This window comes from Schistocerca americana, chromosome 7, assembly GCF_021461395.2.
Source record: "Schistocerca americana isolate TAMUIC-IGC-003095 chromosome 7, iqSchAmer2.1, whole genome shotgun sequence".
NCBI classification, from domain to species: domain Eukaryota; kingdom Metazoa; phylum Arthropoda; class Insecta; order Orthoptera; family Acrididae; genus Schistocerca; species Schistocerca americana.
In genome coordinates this window covers 299,824,894-299,847,103 of record NC_060125.1, presented here as the reverse complement: position 1 = coordinate 299,847,103, position 22,210 = coordinate 299,824,894, and the positions used below count along the sequence as shown (strand labels likewise).

The 22,210-nt window shown below is 40.4% G+C and overlaps 1 protein-coding gene across 1 annotated transcript in view; it reads right to left on the bottom strand.

Moving 5' to 3' along the window:
- Window positions 1–2,260: 2,260 nt before the first annotated feature.
- The window catches only part of LOC124621820 (tryptophan 2,3-dioxygenase), a 421,662-nt gene continuing 401,712 nt past the window's right edge, over window positions 2,261–22,210 (bottom strand). The window contains exons 8-9 of the mRNA XM_047147258.1: window positions 17,458–17,551; window positions 2,261–4,232 (exon numbers count right to left, since the gene is read on the bottom strand). Coding sequence (XP_047003214.1) covers window positions 4,034–4,232; window positions 17,458–17,551 — 293 coding nt within the window. The 3' untranslated portion in view covers window positions 2,261–4,033. The remainder of the gene's footprint in view (window positions 4,233–17,457; window positions 17,552–22,210) is intronic.

The window sequence follows — 22,210 nt, the reverse complement described above, 5'->3', positions numbered from 1 at the left end:
GGACAGTTGTAGTCTGAGGGAAGGATATGAATATAGAAAGGTATATAAATTTTTTTGGGCAGTTGTGAAGTGGTAGATATAACAGTTCCATTTGATTGTGTATCCTGCAACAATAATTTTTTCTGTTTGAGGACTCAAGTTTTTTGCTGTGCCCTTATTCATACATTACTTGTTGTGATGTAGGGCATTGTTTTTGCTGATATATCCTGCTTAAGTTAAAGGTCATCTAGAAGGCTGCTGTTTTGTACAGAAAAATAAGATGACAACCCAACTTAAGCTTATGAGAAGATAGACTATTACTCACCATATAGCGGAAGTGTCGAGTTACAGACAGGAACAACAAAAAGATGGTAAACAAAGTAAGCTTTTGGTCAAAAAGGCTTCTTCTGAATTAGACAACATACACAGACGACCACAGTCTCAGGCTGCTGAAGCCAGTCTCCGAGCAGCAGCGTGTGATGAGAGAAGCAGTCCAGTTGGTGGGGGTAAGGAGGAGGCTGGGGGGGGGGGGGGGGGGGGGCTGGAAGGACAGTGAGGTAGGAGTGGGGGAAGGTAAAGTGCTGCTTGTGATAGCATACTGGGATGAGGTGGAAAGAGGGTAGGGCAGCCAGCTACAGTCAGGAGGCCTGGGGAAGGGGGGGGGGGGGGCCATGGAATAGGAGAGAAGTAAAAAGATTGTTGGTCCGATTGGTCGGCTAGTGGAATAGAAAGCTGTGCATGCTGGGGTGGGAACAGGAAACGGAATAGGTGAGTGTATCACAATAATTAATGAAGGTTGAGGCCAGGAGGGTTACGGGAACATAGGATGTATTGCTGGGAGAGTTCCCAGCAGCACAGTTCAGAAAAGCTGGTGTTGGTAGAAATCATCCAGATGGTACAGGTGGTGAAGCAGTTATTAAAATGAAGAATCTCATGTTGCGTAGTGTGCTCAGCAACAGGGTGGTCCAGCTGTTTCTTGACCACAGTTTGTCTGTGACTATCCGTGTGGGAAGACAGCTTGTTGGTTGTCATGCGTGCATAGAGTGAAGCACAGTGGTTGAAGTTTACCTTGTTGATCACATGACTGATTTCACAGGTGGGAACTCTCCCTGCTACATATCCTAGGTCCCCACAGCCCTCCTGGCCTCAATATTAGTCAGTCATTGTCCTTCACCCACCTATCCTCTTCCCTGTTCCCTCTACATAGCCTTCTGTTTCACAAGTGCACCCACAATTGCTTTACTTTTCTCCTATTCAGCTTGCCCCCCCCCCCCCCCCCCCCCCCTCCAAATCGAACTTCGTCTTATCTCACGACTGCACCTAGCTGCCCTAACCTCTCTCCACCTCATCCCTGTATGCTCTCACAAGCAGCATTTTATTGTACCCCATGCTACCCTGTTATCTGTCCCCCTCCCTTCCCCAGCCTCCTCCTTATCCCCACCACCCAGACTGCTTCTCCCATCGTGCTCTGCTGCTCGCAGTCCAGCCTCAGCAGCCAGAGACAGTGGTCGTGTGTGTGTGTGTGTGTGTGTGTGTGTGTGTGTGTGTGTGTGTGTGTGAGAGAGAGAGAGAGAGAGAGAGAGAGAGAGAGAGAGAGAGAGATAGATATTCGTATGAAGGCCTTTTTATCTGAAAGCTTACTTGTTTGACACTCTCTGTGTTGTGCCTATCTGTGACTTATCTGTGCCATATGGTGAGTAGCAATCTATCCTTTTCATAATTTTGTCATTATTCTATCCTGGGTTTTCCATTGTTTGAACTTCATATTTCTTGCTAGCCAATACACTACTGTAAAAAGTGTGTTAAAGAGTCCCATTTGTTTTAACTTCCATGTCTAGTATAGAGTACCACTGTCCTGTTAGGTCATGTTCCCGTCCATTATGTTCTGGCTACCAACAAGGTCTGAAGAGCTGGCAGTGAGTTTTCACTGTTGAAATAATTTAATGTGCTCTACTGCAGAAACAGTACTAGATTACCTTTCAGGACAAAGGTGTCATCTTTGTAACAGTACCTTATTCTATCAGTTGCTGTAAAGATATAAAATGAAGCTGTATTTTGCATTAAATGTTTGTTTTGTATATATTGTACTGAACTCTGTCTACTTCATTAATAATTACCAACACAACAGAAGATGATGTGACAGTTCCAAAGTTCACAAGGATATCTTTTTTCCATTCACTGTTTGAGGACCCAAACATACAAATAAAATTTTTTTGGACTATCTTGGCTACTGAAGGAGACGGTATACATTCAGGTCATGTTTGATAAATAGAAAAAATTCTTTGTTTTGTGTTTCAGCTCTTATTGTGTAATTATGACTAATTACATAATATTTACAGCTGACTGTATGCAGACCACAAAAAATATAAAAACAAAACAAAACAAAAAAATATGCAAGACCTCTTTCACCTATTTATCATAATACCGACTTAGAATGTTTTTAAACATTTTTTTTTGTTCTTTGATTTGTTTGTAGCATTTTCAAAGCAGAGAAAACATTCATCAAAAATTAAAAACAGTGTGTACAATGTGAGTGTGTGATCCTCATGACTAATAACTTGAGGAACATATCGTACAGTTACAGTTTAGTGTTCTTATTCCACTTTGATTTTTCGGAGGAAATACTTATTTGTTTTACTATGAAAAAATAACTAAACTAATTGAACACAATTCTTTTGAGATATGAAATAATAAAGTTCTTATTTCTATAACATGTGTAAGTAAAACTGCATTTACTTCAAACAGAAAATGACAGTGTTAAATTCTCTGCATTAAACGCAGTTAGCCATAAAACAAACATTAAATTCAAACTTTGACAAGAATGTGGTGACATTTCCCACAAAAGATCAGGAATTGTCACTGTAAATATACAGCATTCCAATTCTGTAGATTACATAACACTACACAGAAAATATCAAATTTGCAATAATCTTACACACACTGCCGATGAGAGTGCATTACAACATTTTTTTTTATAGTCCATGAAGAGAAGTTGCCAAATTTTTGTTATGTTGAGATGTTTATAAGCAAGTTGGGCATTTTGAAAAAGCAAAATAATATTAAGTATGTATGTTGTTCTTGCTAGTAACCATTGTCTAACTGTAGAACAAAAGTTATTTAACTTGGAGCATACTCTTTCTGTGTCTGGAACATTAATGCGTAGTTGCAACTATGAAATATGTATAAGTTCACTTCTTTTGTTTTGTGTTTTTGATATAAAATGTTGATTAGTTAATACGTCTTTGTGTTTACTTTCAAAGTATACCCATTTATCATTTACAGTTCCTTCTATACGTATTACAATAAAATGTTTCCAACAGCTGCATATCACATGTGCTGTATATTACATTATAGTGGACGACACTGTGGAACGTACTTTTAGTTTAGGAAACTGAAAAGTCTTTGGGATGTAGTTATTCTTCAGCATATAAAATCTTCTGATTTTCAACTTTGTTGGTGTATTTACTATCTAAGTAACTTGGTAACTGGGAAAATTATCAGTGTCGTGTATTCAGATAACTGAGTTTACTACTCACATGGCTATTAAAATGTTGTCCAGTGTGTAATGTTTATCTCTGTTTACTTCTCATCTCCTAATTGGTACAAAAACATAATAAAGTAATATTCTGGTAGAATCTTAAAATTGATAATAATTGTGAAATGTACTCTAGTGCTTAAGAGAGCAAAACATAATTTACAAAATATGAAACACAGTGACTCTAATAACATAGGAAACTTAGAAGAGCTAATCTATTCTTTAACAAAGTGATGCAGGTACACACAAATACAGTATTACCCTTATAGCATTTGAAACTCACTCTTGGATATTTCTTCAGTTACACAATAAAACATTTTTTTTCTTATATTTTCTTGAAGTGATAAAGTCAAGAAGAATTTTATCATTTAAAAAATGAACACCATTTTCAGAACAAAATAGGCTGTATCTGTAAGTTAGCCTGGTGGAAATGCTATTTTGTGCAGTTGTGACACTTCATACATCATGAACACCATAAATATATTTTGGTTATACAGGAAATTGTATTACAAATGGTAATCATAAAGAAGCTTCTGCAAATTGTTTATTGAATATATTCAAATCTTCACCATCAATATAATCTTCTTTTTCATGCTGCTGGCGTTCTAAGGAAACGGATAACTTGCTTTTCATGTGTCTTGTAAGTGGTGGTATATAGGCTCGAGGTATAAGAAATGTAGACAGATTGAATAGATCCAGGAAGACCTTGTAGCGATCACTGTTGAGAGAACAGAAAGAGGATAATCCTTAAAAAGGAAACACAACATTGTAATTATTTTAGCAAAAAGATAATGTTCATCTCTTTTACGTAAGATATTTAGAAACTGCTCATGTGCCCTTTTACCATTTAATTAGTAGTAATTTATAATACTTGGAAAGTTCATTATCTGCAATCTCTTAATCATTGGCATAGATTTTAAAATTGTTCTTTGTTTGGAACTGTTGCAGTGAAAACATATAATTTTAGTCTGGGACTGAGATAAATTATATTTATTGTTATTAGCTCTATAACTATTTTCTTCACTTTTTCAAATAGCTATGGTAAATTAATATAGGGACAGATACATTCCTCTGCATAACTGTCAATGTGTGTCACACTTCAGCACTGAAAAAGTTATTAATTAGGTATTAAAAGCAGACATTTTGTAATCATTATCATGTTCTTCAAGTAATCACCAAATTATGATCTGTGCAGAGATTTTGTATCTTTTCATAATTTAATGCAGAAGTTAATACTATTTTTTCTGTCCTTTTCTTCACTGTTGGCCAAAATTGTACTGTTCCTGTTATGAGAATTTAATTCAGGTCCCATTGTTTATAGCCATTGCTAACAAAGCTTATAAAACTGTTTCATTTGGAATCTTAATACATTTGCATGTTATTTAATGTATCATTTCTGTTAATGAATAACTTTCCTTGTTTCACAACTCTTAAGGGTACAAGGATGAATGGTGATATGCAACAGTTTAAATTCGTCATTTTTTATAGTAATGAAATTACAATTCTTGAAACAACTAACATTCTTTTCTAAGCATGATCAAGATCTATAATACACCTGTAGTCATTTTCCCCAAGACAACCATGTGGTTTATTATGGTGAGTACGTTAAAGAGGTACAAAACATGATGGGTAATGGTTTACATTGAATTTGGCAATTGTTCTACCGTTGGGTGTATGTTTAGATGTCACCACTTCACCTTCACATAAGATGAAGAAGGAAGGTGTAAAAAGTTAAACACAGGTCCATTGTTGTAATAGATCAATTGACACTAATAAAGAACATAATATGTTGTTGGTTTTGAATCCTGACCTTGCAGTTTTAATCGTCCAGGAAGTTTCAATAAAGAACTCACACGTTTTACAGTAAGGTTTACATCACGTTCCTACCTTGCACACTAGTTCTTTACTCATTATGTTGTTTGAGTGCATCAGACTTAAAGTAGTGACTCCCAAATACTCATGAGCAATTGAAGTGAAGACTCTTACATAGTGGTGTAGCAACCTCTTTTGCTGCAGTTATGATGGTAGTGCATCTTGCTGTGGACTCCAGGCAATTCTAAACACATTATCGTGTTATCCTGATCCACGATCACTGAACCTCTGCACACAAGTCTTGGACATAGATTGTACTTGGATCCAAGGCATGGTATCCTGAGTAGTGTCGGATTAGCCATGTAGCAGAGTTAGCAGATGTTATGGGGCCCCATGTCTGGGTGTAAAAAAAACTGTCAAGTTAGATGTGAGTTACATTCTGCTTACCATCCAGTCGAAAGATGGTCATCTCCATATCTACAGCAACAATTTTTGCTCATTCCTAAAAGTGAGTGTTGGCCTCACCATAGGTTCTTTGCAAAACTTGCAGCGGAATTTCCTAATGTTAACTGAGCTAGTCAGTATAATCCAATCAATTAGAATCTGGTTCTGTTGCTCACAGATAAGTAAGTAATTGATGGATACCATTATTTATTTTTATAAATGTGCTATTACAGTTGTTCATTGCTTCTACAGTGCATTTACTTTTCATACAGTACTTTTGATATAAGTTGTTTAGAGTGAAGGTTGCTTTCTTGTTGCTGAACTATATGTAATGTGGTGTCATTTTGCAATTCCTGTGTTTCTTTTCTGTCGTTGTTTCCTTGCCTGTTGCTGTGGGCTAATTGTACAATACTACAGATTAATAACAGCAGAAGTTTTAAAAAAAGTAGGTTGTTTGTGCACCATATACAGCATGTAGGTATGAACTGTCACTGTTTGGTCTGATTAAAATGTTAGCATTGTGACTCAGTTACTTCCAAATATAGTAAAGATTTCTTTGCCACTGAGACACCAGGGGTGGGACTGACCTTTTGAAACCACCCATACAGTGGTGTAGGATTGGGTGCCAGGTTTCACACACTGTGCAGCTGTCCACTCTGGTGGAACCTTGTTTGTGAAAATGTGGCGAAAATAATTTCTCTTGAGACACTAAACCATTAAAAATTATACTAGTTTACCCAGCAGCTATGCACCACAATGGTTAAGGCTCTAGACTTGTGAACTAAAGGTCGCATGTTGAATACTTATAGAGTGCTATTCTTTTTTTTTTTTTTTTTTTTTTTTTTTTTTTTTTTTTTTTTTCCAGTCTGTATGAAAGTGATTGAGGTTCTTATTTTTATTTGCTTAATTTGGTCTTACATTCTGATTCTTGATTGTCTCATTTCAGTCATTGTAATAACTTGATTATTTTGCATAAATTTAATGAAGTGAATTTCCATAAAAAACTGTGATTGCAGTAAGGTAGTGTTTATATTTTCTCAAGGTGGGAAAAGAATTTGTTTTAAATGTCCAAGAAAATGTGCATATTGCTTTTGGGACCAATGCATGACAAATGTACAATCTGTACTCTGTAGAACTTTTAGTGAGCTTGTTGTTGTTGTTGTTGTGGTCTTCAGTCCTGAGACTGGTTTCATGCAGCTCTCCATGCTACTCTATCCTGTGCAAGCTTCTTCATCTCCCAGTACCTACTGCAACCTACATCCTTCTGAATCTGCTTAGTGTATTCATCTCTTGGTGTCCCCCTACGATTTTTACCCTCCACACTGCCCTCCAGTACTAAATTGGTGATCCCTTGATGCCTCAGAACATGTCCTACCAACCGATCCCTTCTACTGGTCAAGTTGTGCCACAAGCTTCTCTTCTCCCCAATCCTATTCAATACTTCCTCATTAGTTATGTGATCTACCCATCTAATCTTCAGCATTCTTCTGTAGCACCACATTTCGAAAGCTTCTATTCTCTTCTTGTCCAAACTATTTACCGTCCATGTTTCACTTCCATACATGGCTACACTCCATACAAATACTTTCAGAAATGGCTTCCTGACACTTAAATCTATACTCGAAGTTAACAAATTTCTCTTCTTCAGAAACGCTTTCCTTGCCATTGCCAGTCTACATTTTATATCCTCTCTACTTCGACCATCATCAGTTATTTTGCTCCCCAAATAGCAAAACTCCTTTACTATTTTAAGTGTCTCATTTCCTAATCTAATACCCTCAACATCACCCGACTTAATTCGACTACATTCCATTATCCTCGTTTTGCTTTTGTTGATGTTCATCTTATATCCTCCCTTCAAGACACTGTCCATTCCGTTCAACTGCTCTTCCAAGTCCTTTGCTGTCTCTGACAGAATTACAATGTCATCGGCGAACCTCAAAGTTTTTATTTCTCTTCCATGGATTTTAATACCTACTCCGAATTTTTCTTTTGTTTCCTTTACTGCTTGCTCAATATAGAGATTGAATAACACCGGGGAGAGGCTACAACCCTGTCTTACTCCCTTCCCAACCACTGCTTCCCTTTCATGTCCCTCGACTCTTATAACTGCCATCTGGTTTCTGTACAAATTGTAAATAGCCTTTCGCTCCCTGTATTTTACCCCTGCCACCTTTAGAATTTGAAAGAGAGTATTCCAATCAACATTGTCAAAAGCTTTCTCTAAGTCTACAAATGCTAGAAACGTAGGTTTGCCTTTCCTTAATCTTTCTTCTAAGATAAGTCGTAAGGTCAGTATTGCCTCACGTGTTCCAGTATTTCTACGGAATCCAAACTGATCTTCCCCGAGGTCGGCTTCTACTAGTTTTTCCATTCGTCTGTAAAGAATTCGCGTTAGTATTTTGCAGCTGTGGCTTATTAAACTGATTGTTCAGTAATTTTCACATCTGTCAACACCTGCTTTCTTTTGGATTGGTATCATTATATTCTTCTTGAAGTCTGAGGGTATTTCGCCTGTTTCATACATCTTGCTCACCAGATGGTAGAGTTTTGTCATACCTGGCTCTCCCAAGGCTGTCAGTAGTTCTAATGGAATGTTGTCTACTCCCGGGGCCTTGTTTCGACTCAGGTCTTTCAGTGCTCTGTCAAACTCTTCACGCAGTATCGTATCTCCCATTTCATCTTCATCTACATCCTCTTTCATTTCCATAATATTGTCCTCAAGTACATCACCCTTGTATAGATGCTCTATATACTCCTTCTACCTTTCTGCTTTCCCTTCTTTGCTTAGAACTGGGTTTCCATCTGAACTCTTGATGTTCATACAAGTGGTTCTCTTATCTCCAAAGGTCTCTTTAATTTTCCTGTAGGCAGTATGTATCTTACCCCTAGTGAGATAAGCCTCTACATCCTTACATTTGTCCTCTAGCCATCCCTGCTTAGCCATTTTGCACTTCCTGTCGATCTCGTTTTTGAGACGTTTGTATTCCTTTTTGCCTGCTTCATTTACTTCATTTACTGCATTTTACTGAGCTTAGCTGCCCTTATTCTATTCAGAAGATGTTGAAAGAGTTCTACAGGTGTCACGTCACTTCTCACGACTGCCAGTCTGTGTGATTGAAGGGTAGGCGTGTTCAATTTAATTTCATATTCATTACTGCAAATAAGTACCACATATGAGCATGAATGTCTTTATTCAATGAGCTTTTATAAAACTTTGTAACTTCTGCATGGCATTTTTACCATAGCAGATGATTGTCACGAAATTTACGTTGTAAGCCCTGATGCAACAGCTTTCTTCCTGCAGGTGAGTCTGGTTGTAAGTCATGCGTGATGTCATTATGATGTGTACACACTATATCGACGATGACAGAGACTGTGTATTGACTTTTGTGATCATTTGAGACTCTAAACTGTGGTAGTCATTTTTCAGACAAATTAAAGCAGCAGATCATTATATTTTCAATTAGTATATTCATAGCAATTTTGGAAGCTATTGATGTCTCTTATTTTCTTTGGAAATGTGAACCTGCAACTTTTTTTTCCAATGTAAAAATTGTTGTCAAGTAGTAGCATGGTATGGTGTCCATGTTAAACATGACACATGTAGGGAATTAGGTACTTTCAGAAATGATTCAGTTGTTAAAATTAAAGACTGAAATGACTAATGCCAAAGCTTCATTTGACAAATACCCTCCATATTGTCAACTAATTACACATATTGGTGTCAGATGTTGTTGTAGTAGTTTGTTGGTAATTATTATTGAATCTGACCTTCAAACACCCTTCTGAGATTTTCAGTCTCACCAAGGAGAAAGTCAGGTCAAAATCTGAATTAATTGCCATGAGGTATCAGGGAAATTATTGGTCACATCTAATACTAAACTTCTCATTTCATTCCTGTGAACATGATAACTATGGCATAGGTGATAAAAGAGCTTTTTTCTCAAATAACATATTCAAGTGACTTTACTGAGCTGACAATATATGAAAATCATTCTTTATATCAGTTAAATGCAGAGTTCTGCTAAGATTATCCATCTGACACTTTCAACACTTTTAAAATTTGCAATAATACTTTGATTGCAGTTTCCAAATGGTGATGAATACTAAATTGAAGAATTCTGTATATGTTGACTTTCGAGTAAAATGGGGTGAAGATATTAAACTATCTGGAAAATAATTTATGGCATGCTGTGGCATTCTACGTCTAAGAACAGAAAATTGTGTTTCATGTGTCAGGCAGACTACTTTGCTTACATTGTCTTAGTCATGCCATACGTTTTTAGGGTTGTGATGAGTAATGGGATGAGTATGGTGGTGGCGAGGTCTTGGTGTAGGATTGCATCTTGTTGGATTGGTGTAAGAAGTTTCACATTTTCATTGTGGCTGGAGGAATACTGTTTATATGCAGAGAGGTGAAACTTCCCGATAGATTAAAACTGTGTGCTGGAGTGGGACTCGAACCTGGAACCCTTAGCCTTTTGTGGAAAAATTCTCTATAACTGAGCTACTTGACCATGACTCGGGCATATTCAGGTGCAAAGCTAATCTTCAGCGTCTATTTTCTGTGGGCATAAGCCATTTTCTGTCGAACAAAATATAGCGCACTAAGACGGCAGAATCACGTAAACAACTCCGCGAGCGAGCTGCGCGGCAAGGACTTAAAAAAGACATCCGTGCCGCTAGCGTGCCGAAAGACGACTGACTGTGTGTCCAACTGAGCTACCCAAGCGTGACTCACGACCTGCCGTCACAGCTTTACTTCCACCGGTATCTCATCTCCTACCTTCCAAACTTCACAGAAGTTCTCTTGCATATGTTTCGTGTCAGTAAACACTCTGCTGCAGGGTGAAAAGTAATTCTGGAAACAATCCTGCAGGTTGTGGCTTAGCCGTGTCTCTAAAAACACCCTTTCTTCCAGGAGTGCTAGTCCTGCAGTCGCATAAGAGAACTTGTATGAAGTTTTGACTGTAAGAGATGAAGTACTGATGGAAATAAAGGTATGAGGATGGGTTGTGACTAATGCTGGGATAGATCAGCTGGTAGAGAATTTGCCTGCAAAAGGTTCCAAGTTTGAGTTCCAGTCCAGTACACAGTTTTAATATCCCAGGAAGTTTCCTAGCAGTGCACATTGCGCTGCAGAGTGAAAATTCATTCTGGATATAGAGAGATATAACAACATAGTTAACATTTTTCAAAGCTGCAGCTGCTCTTGACTTCCACTTCATGGATGATAACATCAGCCTTCTTCACAATGATCTCATGGATGAATTTCCAGGAGGTGAAGATATCCAGGTGGTGAAGATATCACTGTCCAGCAAGGCTTTTCGAAATACGCACTGAGGTCATTCATGTAATATATTTAGAGATAATTACAGCCTGTCAGCCACCAACAAGCACTCTTTCAGACTAGATCTTTCTCAGGAATGGGAGTATCCCACATGGCTTGCCAACCAGATGTCACCGCACACTCTTTTAATCATTTTATTTTACATATTTTACGGTTGTACTTTAGCTTTTATATATTTCTACAGCTTCAGAGCCTTTATATTAGGCATCCTGAATAGTGCTGTATGTTAACTGTCGTGATTAAGCTGAATTTTGGTTGTAACTTTACATCATCTTGTTCAGGAAATATGATCTCATGTTTTTAGGACGCTTAACTTCACAACACTAACAACACTAGTTGTCTCTTCATAGTACTTCAGTCCCATGACAATAATCCCGTTTTTTTTTAAATTGCACTAATGTGAACCTTGTACAGTTAGGAGCTTCCAACAGCTTTCGTCCTATGATTCTTTTCTTTTGGTATCTCTTCATTAAATTTTTTTCTGTCTTGTTTATTTATCATAAACTTCTGTAGCATGGCATTTCAAATGCTCCTATTTTCCCATGGCAAATGTTTCATTTCCGTAAACTGCCCTGTTACAGTAGTTTATTTCAAAAACATCTCCCTTAATGGCACTATGTGGCACCTCCTTCCCTTCAGCCATAGCCATCATTTGCAGGCTTGTTTCTCAGATAGTATAATGTTTTCTGTTTTTTTATATAACTATGTTGATTTCTTCATTACACTTGTCTTGGTTTTGTTTGTCCTTAATCTAAACTCTGTGTTGAGAAGGCTTTCCTGATAATCATAAGGTAGATGCACATCATACGTTGGACAACAAAAGCTGCATTTGATAATTGTAAATAAATGTATCAATGAATGTTGTGTAGAAACTGTCAGTTCACAGCGTGTTAGTTACTCAAAGTATTTACAAAATTCTTTGGTTGAAGCTCTAGAAGATAACTGCAGAAGGTACCCCTTCTCATGATTCTCCTCTCCTTTATCATTACTTACGAATTAGTAACAGACACAGGTAAAATCAGAAATAGCAGGTTCTTAACTAGTCTGTAGTATGGGTTTGAATGAACTGTTTCATTGTACCTGCATTGTACCTTTCTCTCTCTCATCTGATCAAGGCCACTCACACGCTTGACACACTGTCTCATTTACCCCTTCTTTCTATCACTTGTGGTACAGCTCTGTAGTTATCAAGGAACAAAATCCTTTCATCTATAATTGTTGCATGTTCGTGTGACTTTTGCTCTAGCAGTTTTGACTGTAATACTTATATTTACTGTTAGTGATTTTTTCATTGGTACTTTCTGTTGTGACAGTGCCTCGACATTTAACAGTGCCGCCACGACAGTACGCGCAAACGGCGATAGAGGCGCTCCGCAACTCGGCTGAGCGCGGGAGCGCCACCTAGCTACGAACGGCGCCGGCCGCATGTCACGGCACGGCAGTCGAATAAGAGATACTGAGTGGTTGTCATGTAACGAGCTATTGTTTCTAAGTGAGTGTGTTTGAATATCCACGCAATTATTGGTGATTAAAGGTTATAACACTTTTTGGCGACGAGGATGGGATATTTTCACTGCATTGTGGATTTGTGTGTTCATGACGGGGCAGACATGGAACAGCTTATGCAAGCGCTCATTGAACAACAAACACAGCTGACGGCTGCTATTCAGGCGTTGTCGACGTCGCTTACTCATCGTCTGTCTTCCTCTTCTCTGCCTCCATTCCCTCCTTACGACAAGGCCGTTGAAGACTGGAAGGATTATGAGAAGCGTTTGCGGCAACACTTCTTGGCTTTCGGTGTTGTCGACGCTCCTATGTGTAAGTCATTATTTCTATCTTGGATTTCCCCATGGATCTATGAGCTGCTATATCAGTTAGCCCCTCTGCGGGAACCTGCCTCTCTGTCCTTCCAAGAAATGTGTGATTTATTGTCTAACTATTACCGAAAAAACACCATTGTTGCCGCCCGCGTGGCGTTCTACCAGTGTCGTAAACAGCCCCATCAATCTTACCGGTCTTGGGTGGCGGAACTACATGGTCTGAGTAGGAAATGTCAGTTTGTCACGGACACTCATCATGAGTCTTATGCTGATTCAATGGTTAGGGATGCTATTCTACGGCTTGCTCCTGATAAAGAAGTTCGGCGACGTGCCCTACAACTGCCAAACCCGTCATTGTCGGAAGTTCTAAGCATCGCTCAATCCTTTGAAGTGTCTCACGCTGCTGGCGTGCAAATAGACGTGTGGTGTGATGTAGGCGCTGTACAGTCAACTTTCGACACAGACAATTTGCCTGTTTCACAGGAGAATGAAGATGTGGCGGCGGTTCACTCGCGTAAACAACGTCGCGTTGGGCTGCAACGCTCGCAGCGAAAACAGCAACCACAGAAGCAGGTTTGTTCCGCACTTCCTTCTTGTCCACGTTGTTTCGTACAGCATGACAGGGCCGCGTGTCCAAAACGTTGGGCCACGTGTAATTAATGTAGGAAAAAAGGCCACATTGCTTCTGTGTGTCAGTCCCCTAAAGTTCCTGTCGACGAGGACGAGGCATCGGACATGGATGTTAACTGCGTGCTTTCTCAAACAAATAAGTTGTTTGTTACTGTTCGTGTTCTGGATAAAGACATTCGCATGCAAGTGGACACTGGCTCTGCAGTAACTCTCATTAATTCTCGCACTTATTTGGAGTTGGGATCCCCTCCCTTGTCTCCAGTCACGCGAAATCTGACAACTTATAATAAACAGAAAATTCCTATCATTGGCCAGTTTGATGCTTCCACTGCCTACAAGTCTGTTGTTAGGCCCCTCACGTTTTATGTGGTGGATCATGCGGGCACTGAAAACCTGTTCGGTTATGATGCTCTCCAGTTGTTCGGGTTCTCCATTGATGATGATATGCACCTCATATCTGAGGATATTCCGTATCAACAGCTGGATGGATTGTGTTCTGAATTTTCGTCCGTGTTCTCTGTTGGTCTGGGTCGTGCCAAGGATTTTGAAGCCCACATTACTCTTAAACCTACAGCTCGCCCTAAGTTTTTCCGGGCACGCCCTATTCCGGTGGCGTTGCGTGCACCTGTCAAGGCTGAGATAGACAGGTTAACAGCTTCAGGGATTCTCCTTCCTGTTACCTCCAGTGAATGGGCATCGCCAATCGTGGTGGTTTCTAAACGAAACGGGAGTCGGCGATTGTATGGTGATTTTAAAGCCACTGTCAACGCTCAGAGCCTCATTGACACTTATCCTCTTCCCCGTCCTGAGGAGTTATTTACCAAGCTCGCTGGGGGCCAGTTCTTTTCCAAACTTGACTTATCGGAGGCGTACCATCAGTTGCTGTTGGATGCTTCTTCCAAGGAATTTCTCGTCATCAGCACTCCTTGTGGGTTGTATCAGTACCAGCGGTTACCCTTTGGCATCGCTAGTGCGCCGGCCATTTTTCAGCGGTTTTTGGAACAGCTTACGGCTTCCATTCCCGGCTGCATAAACTATCTGGATGACATTGTTGTCACGGGGGCCTCCACTGAGGAGCACCTTCGCAATTTCCGTTCACTCTTTTTGGGTTTTACATTCGGCTGGGTTGAGGTGCAATCTGGACAAGTCACAGTTCTTCCAACCCTCCATTATGTATCTTGGTTTCCGCTTGTCCCGTGAGGGTATACGTCCTCTACGTCAGCACATTGCAGCCATTAACGCTCTACCCCGGCCGTCTACGGTCAAAGAACTTCAGGCATTTCTAGGCAAGATTGCTTATTATCACAAATTCATTCCATCTGCAGCGGCGGTAGCTCATCTCTGCATCAGCTGTTACGCAAAAACGTCCCTTTCTGTTGGTCCGACGAGTGTGAGCAGGCTTTTGTCCGCCTGAAGGCTCATTTGCAGTCGGTGCCTTGTCTTGCCACATTCTGTCCGGGTCAGCACTTGGTTCTGGCGACTGACGCGTCACAGTATGGCCTAGGGGCTGTTCTCGCCCATTGATATGAGGATGGGTCAGAACGACCCATCACCTATGCTTCCAAGACCCTCAACAATGCACAACGGCGTTACTCTCAAATCAAAAAGGAGGCGCTCGCTATCATTTATGCTCTAAAAAAGTTCAGCGTTTTTTTGTATGGTTCTAAGTTTCACCTCATCACCGACCACAAGCCGCTGGTCTCTCTGTTCAGCCCATTGGCATCGCTTCCGGATAAGGCAGCTCACCGCCTGCAACATTGGGCCTTATACTTGTCTCGTTTTCACTATGAGATTCACTATTGCCCCACAGCCCAGCAAGCCAACGCTGACGCATTGTCGCGATTGCCGATGGACCCTGACCCAGTTTTCAATCGTGATGAACTACTCTGTTTCCACATTGACGAGGAAGAATGTCGTGCGGTTTGAGGGTTTTCCACTTACAGGTTCGCAGGTCGCGTCAGCTACTGCGTGGGACCTGGTCCTGCGTCAGGTGATCGGTTTTGTTCAACGGGGTTGGCCGGACAGGACCAAGGGCCGGGCATCGGATCCCCTTCGCAACTACCATGCCTTGCGCCTTCGTCTGTCTGTTCCTGATGGTGTTGTTCTTCTGGCCACGGATGGCGCATCTCCACGGGTCATGGTGCCAGCCTCTCTTCGCAAAGATGTTCCCAAACTGTTGCATGAAGGCCATTGGGGTATTTCTTGGACTAAGTCCCTGGCCCACAGGCATGTTTATTGGCCCGGTATTGATTCGGACATCGCCCAAATGGTTGCTGCGTGTTGTCAGTGTGCTCAACAACTGGCTGCACCTCATACAATGCCCTCTCCGTGGCCTGATCTGGCGCAGCCATGGGGATGGGTGCACACTGACTTTGCCGGCCCCTTCCTCGGTACTTATTGGCTACTGTTGATTGACGCCTTCTTGAAGTTTCTGTTTGTTGTTTGATGTTCGTCGCCCATTACTGCGGCGACGACGCTGGCTTTGTCCAAAATCTTTGCGCTAGAAGGTCTTCCATCCACGATTGTCACGGACAATGGCCCTCAGTTCTCTTCGCAGGCCTTCCATGATTTTTGTACTGGACAAGGGATTCATCATGTTACAGCACTGCCCTTCCATCCGCAATCGAACAGGGAGGTTGAGCGCCTTGTCCGCACTTTCAAAAGCCAGATGAAAAAATTCCTTAGTGATTTTTCCACAGATGACGCTCTGCTGCAATTTCTGAGTTCTTATCGCTTCACGCCTCTGGGTGATCGCAGCCCTGCTGAACTCTTGCATGGCCGCCAACCGCGCACTCTACTGCACCTGCTTCACCCTGTCAGGCCTGTGTCCCCTAGTGCGGGAAAATACTCAGTGGGCACCGATGTGTGGGCATGAGGGTATGGATCTCGCCCTAAATGGATTCCAGGGGTGGCCAAGGCTCTTCGCGCCATTATGACCAGATGCACCCACGAGTGGTGGCCACGCCTCCACCAGCCCGAGAAGCCAGTCCTGTCGCTGCTGCCGATCTACCGTACATGTTGATGCAGCCAACGTCGCTACCGCTTCCGAGTACGCTGGAACCGGCCCCAGTCGCGACGCCGCCTTCTCTGGGACCCATCTCCCTGGAGCACACCCCCAGGTCCACGACACCTATGGATGCTGCTCCGGAGTTTTCACCCATCATCTTGTCCAGGAGGCATGTTCCACGCACAAGCTTCCGTCCTGGACATTTTCGACCATACTCTCGTGTCTCTCCGCGGGATCTTCTCGGGGCCTCACAAGAGGCCATGGATGTCTCCGCACTGTCCATGTCTCCAAGGAAGTGAGTGTTTTTTTTTTTTTCAAGGGGGGAAAAGTGTTGTGACAGTGCCACGACATTTAACAGTGCCGCCACGACAGTACGGGCAAACTCGGCTGAACGCGGGAGCGCCACCTAGCTACGAACGGCGCCGGCCGCATGTCACGGCATGGCAGTCGAATAAGAGATACTGAGTTGTTATCATGTAACGAGCTATTGTTTCTAAGTGAGTGTGTTTGAATATCCACGCAATTATTGGTGATTAAAGGTTATAACACTTTCACTTTATTTACATTTCAGTTTCTTATGTTGTAGATTTAAATGTTATATCAGTGTATTTATTAATGAATGTTTAGTTTCCATGTTTATTTATAATTAAATTTATTATTTCATATGTTTACTATTTCTCCCTCCAATCTTCCACTCATCCCACCACATATACTTTTGTCAGTTTAATGGCACTCAACATCTCATTTTTCTCAAAATTATACATCCATGTTTTCTTATTACTGACAATTTAATTGTGTAGCTTTCATTTCATTCTAAATTTCTCTCAGTAGCCACAAAAATTCTGTAACAAAATTCAGCCTTAAGTATTTTACTCACCTGAGAGTAGATCGGAGATACTGATAACCTGAGGAACCACCTGTACCAAGCTGTGCAGATCCAATCATCCGTTGCACCATTATGACATGGTTATCTGAGAATGAAGTATTGTCATTAGCGGGAGAGTTGTGATATAATGGCAGAAAATTATGGATAAATTGTCACAAGAAGGAACAGGTTTTCAATATTTAAGTGAAACAGAATTCATGTAACTATAAGGGTGAAAAATCATTAGTTTCATGATTACTCCTCCATCGAACATGTTTTGCCATCATCTGTTGCAGAGATTACAAAAACCATCGGGTCACTGACAAATGTTTTTAACTGTGATGTTGTAATACTGAATTTGTAAACAGCCAGTGAGTCAAGAGTTTCCTTAAAGTATGTCACAATAACATCTATTTATAAAAGTGAAGGTATTCAGTTGAACTCTTAATTGCAGACTCATCTCCCTCCTTCCCATGTTGTTATAAAGTTTTGTGAAGGTAGCTTACAACAGAATATTGAACCACTTGTCTAAGAATAACATTTTAACAACTGCTCAGGCTTCCATAAAGGTTTCTCTACTGAGAAAGCATTATAAGAACTCATTTCTGGTAGGAAAAGAAAAACTAATGTTGATTTTATTTTGTGGTCTTAACAAGGCATTCAACTTCTTCAGAGGAAAATAAAATGGTTGGCTTTAAAGGCATTCACCTTGCATGGATGGAGTCATACCTTAACAATAGAACAACAGAAAGCAGAAAGTCACATTAACAAACTGTATGACAGGAATGCAGGAATGAAAGTAAGTTCAGAGTGAGAAAACAGTCCTTGGTCTCCTTCTGTTCTTGACTTACAGAAATGATTTACAAAGGATATTGGGAGAACTCATAAAAAACTGTGAGGTTTGGTAATGAAATTAGTATACTGATGAAGGGCCCAAATACACCCTCACCACCCAAGAGATTAATGGAACAAGCTTACAACTAGTTCACAACAAACAGTTTAACCCTTGACCATATTATACGATGACTAACAAATCAAATTGATTTACAATTACCAAAGGTAGAGATCAAGGAGCTCACCCGGATCAGGCTCTATGTAAGAAGCTCTTAGACATTCAAAAAAGTCCTGCATCTCACGTGTGTGCATCTGGTTAGACTATGGATACCCACAGTGCAGTCTACATATAAAACAATACATTTTCATTTCATCGGACTACTAACAAGAAATCTTTGAGGACCATATTGTTAGAAAACTGCTTGCTTAGCTAAATATTTTAGCAAGAGAAATATTTTTGGTGCTTGGAGGTAATGGCACTATTTTAGCAGTGGAAAAGGACTATAGAGTGCCACACTCATGCTTTGCAGTATGATGCAGTCAAAACAAAGTTATCATCACAAATTGTGTACATTATGGCGAGTATGTTTTGAAAACTGAAGCCCTTGTGAAATATGTTGAGATGAGGGTTCAGAGGGGCAATAATTGTTATGAGATTTCAATTTTAATTGAGGCAGGGTGCTTCTGAGACTGTCCTGGCATATAGCCATGCCATGGAAATGTGATATTACTTGTTTGTAACATAAGAGCCCACATCAGGCATACTTGGACCCCGTCAGCAGGTTTTTCTTGGTCTGCTGGCTGGATATGATGGGATAAGTTTCACTAATCTTCCTAAAGTGAGTGAACTACAGGAAAGATTCACATGGGGAGTTAAATGTTGTGCTAGAGACTTTCCAGCACCACTTAAGTTGGAAATTAACTGGCAAGAAGTCTTAGCTGGAGGCAACTGTTATCACAAGAAGGCTGTTACCAGGTAAATAAGATGACTAATGAGAACATCCTTGTACTTCCCAGGCTCATTAGCTGAAAGGTCTGAATGTTGTTTGCTTCCAGAACCTTGGTGCCGGCTGGCAGCCCTCCTGGGTGCAGGAGGCAAAACATTGGACCATCTGCGACAGAGGTGATGTTTAGAAGTGTTTCACATTTGTGATTTCAGGAGTTAGTGATCCTCTGAGAATGTAAATTTATTTGCCAGCACAGAAAGTTTAGAAGAATATCTGTGTACAGCCATGATACTCTAACCAGTGATTTTCTGTTCCCTATATGTTAGGAGTTGCAAAGAATTCAGCTCACAAGCTATGCCCTGGCTCATATGTCATAGTACTCAGGCTGGCTACATACATCTCTCACTGCCACAACACAGATCACAAATGAAACAAATTTTCAGTATTATTTAATTAAATAATTAAGACTGAAGACATAATATAATTTTTATCTGGTCCAGACTGCCAGCATATGGACAGACACAGACTATTTCCCAGATTTTCGCACTTAGGTTGCCATAACGACGGTGTATTTAGTTTCATAATCGGAAAAAGATCTTTCTCACACACATGTTGATCAAAATATTGTAGCAATTTTGCAATCTCATTATGGAGACTTGAAAAATCTACCTGAGGAAGACAATGTAGACATTTGGGACAATTTTAATATAAAAGGATTTATTTTTAAAATACACTGCAGGTCAGTCAGTTACATCTTGCACATGCACATGAGCACTTTCAACTCAAATGGCAAACAGTTTTGAAAATAGTTCAAAAACAGAAGTAAGATTGGCAGTGTCCTCAAAACATTTAAAAACTATCCTTATAGTTCTTTGAAGGTGACAATGAACTCTTCAAACTTCCCATTTTCTTTAATGCCTGTGAGCTTAGGCGATTGGACTGTGTTTATCACAATCTGTACCTTCTACAATGCAATTTGATTATTGAATGCACCCACTTTAAACCAGTAATAAGTTGTTTCTCACCTTGTAATGCTATTTTGTGGGCAGTGTGCAGCCTAGTCCACTAAAAACATGAGATGCGTAAGCCTTTCTGACAATTCTAATTTTCAATCCTGCACTCCTTTTACCTCCATAGATTCAACAATAGTGAGCTTTAAGTGTCAGTGGAACACTGAATCCCATCTGTCAGTTGTTGCAGTTTTTTGCTGTTTCATTGTCAACTAAATCTTTAAATTCTTTCTCACGGCACTGTGATGTAATTTCAAAGCAAATTTGCAGTACCTGTCAGTTATGTGACTGTGTAATAGACATCAAGAATTCCCAGCCCTGTCTTTTGTCATTAAGTCTTTATGTGACTTGTGACAATAGGTCACTAGACTGCCTCTTTTGTGAAACTGCTAATGAACCTGTTACCATCCTTCTTACCATGAACAAATAGTGAAGAGTTAACTGCGGTGACACCATGATTCTGGTGAACTGAAGAGAAGTGCTCACTGAATGATATCAAACCGCAATACTAAATGAAATGTCGCACTGTACTAGGTACATCGAGGAAGGGCTGAGCAAAGCTGAGACATGCTGAATCTCAGCCTGCACATCTGGCTTGCATGTGGTTTGGCACGCCATAGCTGTCCCTGGTGTATGTGATCAGTAGGTAGAGGCTGTGTACCAGATTGAGGAACCATTAGCTAGTAGGAGGTGGTATTTCATAAAAGAGACGAGTTTGGTGTTGTCTGATATAAATATAAGTGTTTTGTTTTGGTGTAATACCGGTTAGCAGTACCTGTGAAGTGCTATCTTCTTTTGCCATTGTGGAAGTTTTGCACTGTTGCAGAAGATAAACATTTCATTGTAAAGTGAAAGTGATAAACTGAAGCAAAAGTAACATAGAAAATGTCAATGTAATCCTTGAAAATGGAACTATAACTCTGAGATGCTGTCATGGCTATCAAATTTTATTAATGTAAGAAGTGGCATGGCTGTGAGGAAAGGAGGAAAGCTGTATTAAGAATAATAGCAAGACAATGGACAAGGCATGGTGGCAGGCAGATATCAGAAAATAGGACAGTACTCTGTATGAAGTCAGACTTGGTCACAACCTACAGAGGAAGAGGTGATGCTGTGATGGCTGGGCAAGGACAACACCATGAAGCACCAAGATGACTAGCAGATGCTGGCATACAGTCAGGATGTTTGAGAAGCTTTTGGAAGGTTCTGGAAGAAGCTTAAGGAAGACCTGCAGAGAAGTCAGGGAAAATATTCCTATGGGAGATACCCACACAAAGTCCCCTGAAAAACTGTTATATAAATGGCCAGTGAAGAGAGGCCAAGAGAGTGATTACCAGGAAGCAGCTAGGAGCAGTGCAATAGCCAAGTGATCAGCAGCAGTCACTAAAGAGAGACACTTTGATGCTGATGCAGTAAAAATTGTAAAAGGTCTGTACACATTTGAGGGAGGACAACTAAGTTTTTCATAAGCATCCAGTAACAATTAATGTATTGCGTTTTCTGCCTGTTAGGAAAGAACAAGCCCTGCAGAAGTTGTCCTTAGTAGTAGAAATGAATAATAGTTGATACTTTCTGTGTGTCAGAATATAAAGAGGAACAAGCACTGTCTAGCCCTTATCTCCTGTTGGGAATGATTGCATATAGTCACAGTGACTAATAGTTAATATTAATAGTTAATATCTTCTGTGTGTAAGAGTATAAAGAAGAATAAGTGTTATTTTGCACTTGTATCACATTATGGTTAAAGTATTTGATTGTGTATGAGTCGCAAGCAGACTGCTCATCTCTGATAGCGAACAGATGAACTCAGGAACTGGGAGCTGCTGGAAAGGACTAATGTATAGAGTGCTAGGGTGTAGTGATTGATTTGCAGAGACATCTCTCTGAATAACTAGTGGGAAGTAAATTGTTTTGAAACTGAATCCTTAAGTGTGTGCACCTTTATTCAGTTTCTATGAAGGCAACAACTTTTCC